Here is an 8,738-nt window from a genome sequence, read left to right as displayed (position 1 = left end):
CACCGCGTGGTACCCGGCTCAGCTGAGGAAACTACTGCTCCCCTCTGCCGCGACGCAACACTTATCAGCGGGAGCGGCGGTGGGATGAGGCGTAATAGTCCTCTGCCGACCCCGGTACCACTCACAGCTTGTTTCTGCCGTGAATTTGCGCACATTGGCTTTAAATTAAAACGGCAAATCTGCAGGTATAGTCAATATGCGCAAATTCACAGCGGATACAAGCGCACAATGGACAGGCTGCGTTTTTTCCACAATACCTGGCAATCTGATGACGTAGTGTTTTCACAGCGAAAACCGCCAAAAAACCTCAGCGTATGCACATAACCTAATACACACTATAGGAGACGGAGGATCAGCGGTGCCGGCTCTTATCAGGAGGATGTGGTGGCTCTTAAAAGAGCCTTTGGTTGTGGACAGATCGGCTGCAGCGCTCACTTGCTCTTCTTGCTGCTCTCGCTCTTCTTGGGCAGCAGCACAGCCTGGATGTTGGGCAGGACGCCCCCCTGGGCGATGGTCACCCCACCCATCAGCTTGTTCAGCTCCTCGTCATTGCGCACCGCCAGCTGCAGGTGCCGGGGGATGATGCGGGTCTTCTTGTTGTCCCGGGCGGCATTACCGGCCAATTCCAGGATCTCAGCGGTCAGATACTCCAGCACAGCGGCCAGATAGACCGGAGCGCCGGCGCCCACCCTCTGGGCGTAGTTGCCCTTGCGGAGAAGTCTGTGCACACGGCCCACCGGGAACTGCAGTCCTGCCCGGGATGAGCGGGTCTTGGCCTTAGCCCGGGCCTTTCCTCCCTGTTTGCCGCGTCCGGACATCGTTCTATCAGCAGATAACAATCAGCAGAATGTGAGGAGCCCGCGCTGCTGGAGGTTTATATAAGCTGCTGCCCCGCCCTCCTCTCCTCTCATTGGACAGATCTGAAGCCGCCTATGGAGATCAGACTTGAGAAAACACCAATCAGCTGTAGGGGCGGGACGTGTGACGTCACGTAGTTCAGATGACTTTCTCACCCAACCGCCACCCGCCCTCTTCACAGCTGCTCGTGAAAGCCGTTACATTAACTCTTTACTGGCTGATTGCTTTCCTGCCCGTCGTCCGAGTGCAGACGCTGCGGCTTTATCCTTAACCCTTGCCTGTCCTATGCTCACATACGGGAGCACAGAGCCGTCGCCTGCCCCCTCCCCTCAGGCTCTGCTGGTTACATTAAGACACGGACTGGCGCAGCGATCTCTTCTGCCATTAACCCTTTGTCATCATGATGGCGCCTGATCCAGTGCGGCCTCCTCTCAGCGGTTATTACAGATTGTGACGAACCGCACGAGAAACGCTCGTCCTGACCCTAAATATTACATGGAGAGAAAGAGCGGGAGAAGCGGGATCAGCCGAGCAGCACCGAGCTAGAAACCGGCAAAGCGGAGGCAGAATTAACCCTTCAGTGTCTGACGTCCTATATGAGGGCGGTGGAGAATGTCGGCTACCGGCAGCAGAACCGAGAACTTACTGTAATATCAGCCAGAACCGAGGAGTCCCGAGGAGGACTGTGCGGAGGAGGCGGCGGATGAGCGCGGACATCTCTCTGCTCCGCAGACACTTCACGGATCATTTATCAGCCCCAGATGTGAGAGAGCGCCACCTGCTGATCACCTACAATATAACCACTGCCAGTTATAAAGCTGCATACAGGTCGCATCACTGGGCTCAGCTCCATCACAGGTATAATCTGACAGCAACCGCAGCAGTGAGAACAGCACCGACATCCCGCAGCCCAGGCCGCTTCTGAGGGATCAGAGTAATAGAGATCAGCTCGTCCTGGAGGATTTGGTGGCTCTGAAAAGAGCCTTTGTGTTGTTCTCGGGGCCCGGGCAGATCTAAGCTCTCTCCCCGCGGATCCTGCGGGCCAGCTGGATGTCTTTGGGCATGATGGTGACCCTCTTGGCGTGGATGGCGCACAGGTTGGTGTCCTCGAACAGCCCCACCAGATAAGCCTCGCTGGCCTCCTGCAGCGCCATCACCGCCGAGCTCTGGAAGCGCAGATCGGTCTTGAAGTCCTGGGCGATCTCCCTCACCAGGCGCTGGAAGGGAAGCTTACGGATCAGCAGCTCGGTGGACTTCTGGTAGCGGCGGATCTCCCGGAGAGCGACTGTTCCTGGCCGGTAGCGATGCGGCTTCTTCACTCCGCCAGTAGCAGGAGCGCTCTTCCTGGCGGCCTTAGTGGCCAGCTGCTTGCGGGGAGCTTTCCCTCCGGTGGATTTACGGGCGGTCTGCTTGGTTCTGGCCATAGCGCTGTATAGACGGATACAGAAGTGATGAGCGGAGCGACGGGAGCAGGGCATTTATACTCGTGTGCGCGTCCTGATTGGTCTGTGGGAACCACGCCCCCTGCACGCCATTGGTTCTTATAATAAAAAGCGACCAATAAACACCCGATGCTTTTGTCAGCTATCATAAGAATCTGTCCCGCTACTCGCGAATGGTGAGAAAAATACAAGAAATAAAGAGCAGAAATGCGAAGAGAAAACTTCTACTGATCTATGGAGAATAAATGTATGAAAACCCTCCCCGATAATAATTCATGGGAATCTACTGTATAGTCCACAATCCTTGTTTGCTGGATCAGTCCAGGTGATGATTATTATTCAGCTTTATGCATCATCACACGTCGCTTCCAGACCGGTGACCGCTGCTGCCCATCACATCCTCTCTATGATGACGATGATGCAGGTGGTGATCTCAGGCTGCTGTCGGTTTCTTCATGTGCGACACTGATTGGAGCAGATCCTCCCCCGCGCGCTGCGATGGTCGCTGCCGATCACTTCTGGATATTTGATGTCGTTTTCTTGTATCTGAGACTCTTCCGCCTCTCAGGTGATGGAGCTGCCCGGGGGGACTCTCACATGTCGCTTCCTTTCCTTATGGATACATAAGGTCCTGTATTGCCTGCACATGAGGAAAGAGACATAGCGAATCAGAAGAACTATACTACATTTCTAATTAGAGATATTTGCTCCGGCCGCACTTTACACTGACGCGGATATTAGTGATCTCTCCCCTCCGTCCCCAGCACCTGACGCTGCAGGGAGCGGATCTAACACCGCGGCGCCTCCTGCTCCAGACCCGAGATCCCGTCACCTCATTACTGCATTCATCCAGCAGGAATCACAGCTTCTCCACTGTACATGTGGGCGGCTCTGATAAGAGCCTTTGGGGGGTGAGGATGGAGCGGAGAACACAATTAACCTCCGAAGCCGTAGAGAGTGCGGCCCTGGCGCTTGAGCGCGTACACCACGTCCATGGCGGTGACGGTCTTCCTCTTGGCGTGCTCGGTGTAGGTGACGGCGTCACGGATCACGTTCTCCAGGAAGACTTTCAGGACGCCGCGAGTCTCCTCATAGATGAGGCCGGAGATGCGCTTGACGCCTCCCCTGCGAGCGAGACGGCGGATGGCAGGCTTGGTGATGCCCTGGATGTTATCACGCAGTACCTTCCTGTGCCGCTTGGCGCCGCCCTTCCCAAGACCTTTCCCTCCTTTACCGCGACCAGACATTTTCCACGTAATCAGCAGAACACGATAACTGAGCAGCGCCGAGCCCTTCCTTTATAGAGGGTGAGCGGACCGGAGCGAGAACCGCAGGGATGATGCGATTCCGGGGCGAGATTTGCTACTGAATTTGCATTATCAGCTCCACCCCTTCTCTCTGATTGGCTGAACACAGAACAGTTGGTGATTTTGAATTTCCCGCTCATTGTGCTGTAATTTTCCCGCTTCTCTCCTCATCTCGGCGCTGCTGCTCGGAGACTGGAGATCCTGCCTGCTCCAATAATGACAGCGGGAGATCCAGGCTGGAAATAGATCAATCTCTGGGAGATCATCATCGATCAGACGCCTCCACCGGCCTGGAGAGCAAACGGTGTGTGACATCAGAGGGAAATCAGCGGGAAAGTGGATATAGCACAGTGGGTATAATCCCTTCTATTAGTGTTTAGCTCAGTGGGTATAATCCCTGCTATTAGTGTTTAGCTCAGTGGGTATAATCCCTGCTATTAGTGCTTGACACACTGGATATAATCCTCTATTAGTGCTTGGCACAGTGGGTATAAACCTCTATTAGTGCTTGGCACAGTGGGTACAATCCTCTATTAGTGCTTGGCACAGTAGCTATAATCCTCTATTAGTGTTTGGCACAGTGGCTATAATCCTCTATTAGTGCTTGGCACAGTGGGTATAATCTTCTATCACTACTTGACACAGTGGATATAATTCCTGCTATTAGTGCTGGCACAATGGCTACAATCCTCAATTAGTGCTTGGCACAGTGGGTATAATCCTCTATTACTGCTTGGCACAGTAGCTACAATCCTCTATTCGTGCTTGGCACAATGGCTATAATCCTCTATTAGTGCTTGACACAATGGCTATAATCCTCTATTAGTGCTGCTTTTATATCTTGCTCTGCACAGCAGATCTCCACGTCCCCTGATATCAGCGCAGACTGCGGCAGACACCGGAACGCTGCGCCGCCCCTCCCCCCTGTACAGAGAACAACCTCCTGCAGTCACTGCGATCGTCTACAGCTCGGGCATCTGTTCTGACCTGGACAACTGTCATCTGAAGGAACATTCAATGAGCCCAGAAACTACCAAGGAAGCGTGTGATATAGAGTTCAGCGCATTGTTCCGCCGCAGGTCTGCACTGACGGCAGCGCTCAGACCGATCACCGGCAGCTACAGAGGAGCAGTGTAACTATGTATTCTGACATGAGATCAGCCCTGCCCGCTCCATCATGGCACTGATCATACAGCTCTGCAGGGACAAGGTGGTGGCACTGATCATACAGCTCTGAGGGGACAAGGTGGTGGCACTGATCATACAGCTCTGAGGAGACAAGGTGGTGGCACTGATCATACAGCTCTGAGGGGACAAGGTGGTGGCCCTGATCATACAGCTCTGAGGGGACAAGGTGGTGGCACTGATCATACAGCTCTGAGGGAACAAGGTGGTGTCACTGATCATACAGCTCTGAGGGGACAAGGTGGCGTCACTGATCATACAGCTGAGGGGACAAGGTGGTGGCACTGATAATACAGCTCTGCGGGGACAAGGTGGTGGCACTGATCATACAGCTCTGCGGGGACAAGGTGGATGCACTGATCATACAGCTCTGCGGGGACAAGGTGGTGGCACTGATCATACAGCTCTGCAGGAACAAGGTGGTGGCTCTGATAAGAGCCTTTGTGGTAGGAGGACAGAGCGGCTCCGCTTATTTCTTGGCCGCAGGCTTCTTGGCTTTAGTTGCCTTCTTAGCCGGACTCTTGGCAGCTTTGGCTGCCTTCTTAGCAGGGCTCTTAGTCACCTTCTTGGGCTTCGGAGCTGCCTTCGGCTTCTTGGGGCTCTTGGTTGCTTTCTTGGCCGCGGCTGCTGCGGGCTTCTTGGCCTTTTTCGGGCTTTTCTTGGCCGCGGTCGGAGCCTTCTTGGGCTTCTTTGGGGATTTTGCCGCGGGTTTCTTGGGTTTGGCAGCAGCCGCCGGCTTCTTCTTGGCCGGCTTGTCCTTGGTCTCCAGCTTCTTGTTCAGCTTGAAGGAGCCGGAGGCGCCGCTGCCCTTCACCTGGAGCAGGGACTCCTTGGCGACCAGAGTCCTGACGGCCTGCTTCAGGCGGCTGTTGTTCTTCTCCACATCGTAGCCTCCGGCAGCCAGAGCCTTCTTCAGGGCGGCCAGAGACACCCCGCTGCGCTCCTTAGAGGCGGACACGGCTTTGACGATCAGCTCGGACACGCTGGGACCGGAGGGTTTCTTGCTCTTCTTGGCGCCCCCTGCGGCCGATTTCTTCGGCTGCTTCTTGGCTTTGGCGGCCGGTTCGGCGGGAGGAGCAGCGGCGGCTGGCGCGGTCTCTGCCATTGTGTGATGAGGAACAGAAACAAGAATCTCCTGGAAGGAAAACACTGAGGACGGAGCTGGAGGCGCCTCTTATATGTACAGTCACACTGCGCACTGAATGGCTGCTTCCTCCTGAGCTTCTATTGGCTGACACTGGACACAGGCCCCGCCCCTTCTGTCTGAGCCAAGTGAAGCTCCGCTCTCTTTTGTGCTTCCCTGCCCGGGATAAGAGCCCATTACCGGCCAGGACCGGGCAGCAGAGCGCGCTTCCTCCGTGTCCTCCTCCTCCCTGACATCTCCCCTACATGTCTACAGCCGTCACTGGCGGAGGAGGAGGCAGGAAGGAGCCGGGATCTCCCCATAGTCCTCCCGGGCTGCACCTCACTGTGTATCTGCGGAGATAAAACTGCTGCGGGAGCTCGTCCCTTCTATTCCCGGCACCGGTCACCATCACCGGGATCTGTGCCCCGATCTGTATCGTGCAGGAAGCTGATTGTACGATGTGAGGACGACCTGGATCTGCTGAGAGGCCGGAAGGAGACACAGACGGCGGCTCCGCTCCCTGCAGCTCCTCTCCTGTTATATATATATATCCAGTGTGTGCAGAGTATGGGGGACACAGGCGGCTCCTCTCCCTGCAGCTCCTCTCCTGTTATACCTATATCCAGTGTGTGCAGAGTATGGGGGACACAGGCGGCTCCTCTCCCTGCAGCTCCTCTCCTGTTATACCTATATCCAGTGTGTGCAGAGTATGGGGGACACAGGCGGCTCCTCTCCCTGCAGCTCCTCTCCTGTTATATATATATCCAGTGTGTGCAGTGTATGGGAGACACAGGCAGCTCCGCTCCCTGCAGCTCCTCTCCTGTTATATATATCCAGTGTGTGCAGTGTATGGGGGACACAGGCAGCTCCGCTCCCTGCAGCTCCTCTCCTGTCATATATAAATCCAGTGTGTGCTGTGTATGGGGGACACAGGCGGCTCCGCTTCCTGCAGCTCCTCTCCTGTTATATATCTATATCTAGTGTGTGCAGTGTATGGGGGACACAGGCACCTCCGCTCCCTGCAGCTCCTCTCCTGTTATACAGTACAGACAAAAAGTTTGGACACACCTTCTCATTTAAAGATTTTTCTGTATTTTCATGACTATAAAAATTGTACATTCACACTGAAGGCATCAAAACTATGAATTACCACATGTGGAATTATATACTTAACAAAAAAGTGTGAAATAACTGAAAATATCTCTAATATTCTAGGTTCTTCTACTTCTTGAAGCTCATCAAGAGAATGCCAAGAGTGTGCAAAGCAGTCATCAAAGCAAAAGGTGGCTACTTTGAAGAACCTAGAATATAAGACATATTTTCAGTTGTTTCACACTTTTTTGTTAAGTATATAATTCCACATGTGGTAATTCATAGTTTTGATGCCTTCAGTGTGAATGTACAATTTTCATAGTTATGAAAATACAGAAAAATCTTTAAATGAGAAGGTGTGTCCAAACTTTTGGTCTGTACTGTATATCCAGTGTGTGCAATGTATGGGGGGACTGCGGTGGCTCTGCTCCCTGTAGCTCTTCTCCTACAGTGGGTACGGAAAGTATTCAGACCCCTTTAAATTTTTCACTCTTTGTTTCATTGCAGCCATTTGGTAAATTCTAAAAAGTTCATTTTTTTCTCATTAAAGTACACTCTGCACCCCATCTTCACTGAAAAAAACAGAAATGTAGAAATTTTTGCAAATTTATTAAAAAAGAAAAACTGAAATATCCTATGGTCATAAGTAGTGTTGAGCATTCCGATACTGAAATATCGGGTATCGGCCGATATTCACTGTATCGGAATTCCGATACTTAATTCCGATACTTTTATAATATCGAATACCGGAATCGGAAGTTCCCATAATGCCTGCGCTCTGCAGTGTCTGTGAAGGATGACAAGCTGGATGGCAGCGCTCAGCTGCGATCCAGCTTGTCATCAGAATGCCATCCCAGCGTGGGAGAATTCTCCTGATTGTTTAAAAGCCGGCGGGCGGTAAAAAGCCGCCGGCTTTTAAACAATCACACAGCCCCATACTGCTTCCCCGCAGCCTCCCACCCCGATCCTCCGCTCCCCCCGCCACCTCCAATCCCAATCGTAAATTAGGACCGGGCGGGGAGCGCAGCACCAAGGAGCGAAGGACCCGGGCGGGGAAGCCGGCAGTGAAAAGACTTCACCGCCGGCTTTCCCGTTCTGTGCTGCGCTTTCCCGCCGGTTATTTCAAATGAACAGCTGAGGTATCAGGTGATGCCGATCAGCTGTTCATTTGAAGTAGCCGCGGTGCCCTCAGAGGGTTCATGTGAGTTCATGCTTGACTGCATGAACTCACATGAACTTTCCCACGGCCGCACAGGTCAGCCTCACCTCCCAGACCCGTCATGATTAGTGTGTGCGGGGTGTGTGTGTGCGGGGTGTGTGTGTGCGGGGTGTGTGTGCGGGGTGTGTGTGTGCGGGGTGTGTGTGTGCGGGGTGTGTGTGTGCGGGGTGTGTGTGTGCGGGGTGTGTGTGTGCGGGGTGTGTGTGCGGGGTGTCTGTGCGTGCAGGCAGACATAGGCCGATGTGACACTACTACTCCCATCGGCCTATGTCTGTCCCCCGTCCACTCGTGCCAGCAGGATCAGCTCGATGGGAGCAGTAGTTCCCATCAGCCTGATCCTGCTATATAAATTGCCCTACTGTGTCCCCAATAAATGTTAAATACATGTCATTGGTGGCCAGTGGTTACCTAAAAGAAATTAGTTTATACATTACCTGTCCCCGCCGATCGTCACCTAAAATAAAGTAAAAAATAAAAAACTACACCTATACTCACCTAGACACCTAATT

General features: G+C 53.3%; 4 protein-coding genes across 4 annotated transcripts; all 4 read right to left on the bottom strand.

The window, feature by feature from the left end:
* Positions 1-415: 415 nt before the first annotated feature.
* LOC141264544 (histone H2A type 1-like) lies at positions 416-845 on the bottom strand. The gene has a single exon (XM_073676819.1). The coding sequence runs from the start codon at positions 816-818 to the stop codon at positions 432-434; it is 387 nt and encodes a 128-aa protein (XP_073532920.1). The 5' UTR covers positions 819-845; the 3' UTR covers positions 416-431.
* Positions 846-1,871: 1,026 nt separating this feature from the next.
* On the bottom strand, positions 1,872-2,282 carry LOC141264730 (histone H3). The gene has a single exon (XM_073676990.1). The coding sequence runs from the start codon at positions 2,280-2,282 to the stop codon at positions 1,872-1,874; it is 411 nt and encodes a 136-aa protein (XP_073533091.1).
* Positions 2,283-3,213: 931 nt separating this feature from the next.
* On the bottom strand, positions 3,214-3,547 carry LOC141264543 (histone H4). Its single transcript, XM_073676818.1, has one exon. It carries the CDS (start codon positions 3,545-3,547, stop codon positions 3,236-3,238), a length of 312 nt encoding a protein of 103 aa, XP_073532919.1. The 3' UTR covers positions 3,214-3,235.
* A 1,714-nt stretch (positions 3,548-5,261) lies between these two features.
* Positions 5,262-5,937, bottom strand: LOC141264542 (histone H1.11R-like). The gene has a single exon (XM_073676817.1). It carries the CDS (start codon positions 5,895-5,897, stop codon positions 5,262-5,264), a length of 636 nt encoding a protein of 211 aa, XP_073532918.1. The 5' UTR covers positions 5,898-5,937.
* Positions 5,938-8,738: the final 2,801 nt, after the last annotated feature.

This window comes from Phyllobates terribilis, unplaced genomic scaffold (genome assembly GCF_046119375.1).
Source record: "Phyllobates terribilis strain yellow unplaced genomic scaffold, ASM4611937v1 Scaffold_4__5_contigs__length_816908805, whole genome shotgun sequence".
NCBI lineage: Eukaryota > Metazoa > Chordata > Amphibia > Anura > Dendrobatidae > Phyllobates > Phyllobates terribilis.
This window is presented reverse-complemented; position numbering and strand designations above follow the sequence as displayed.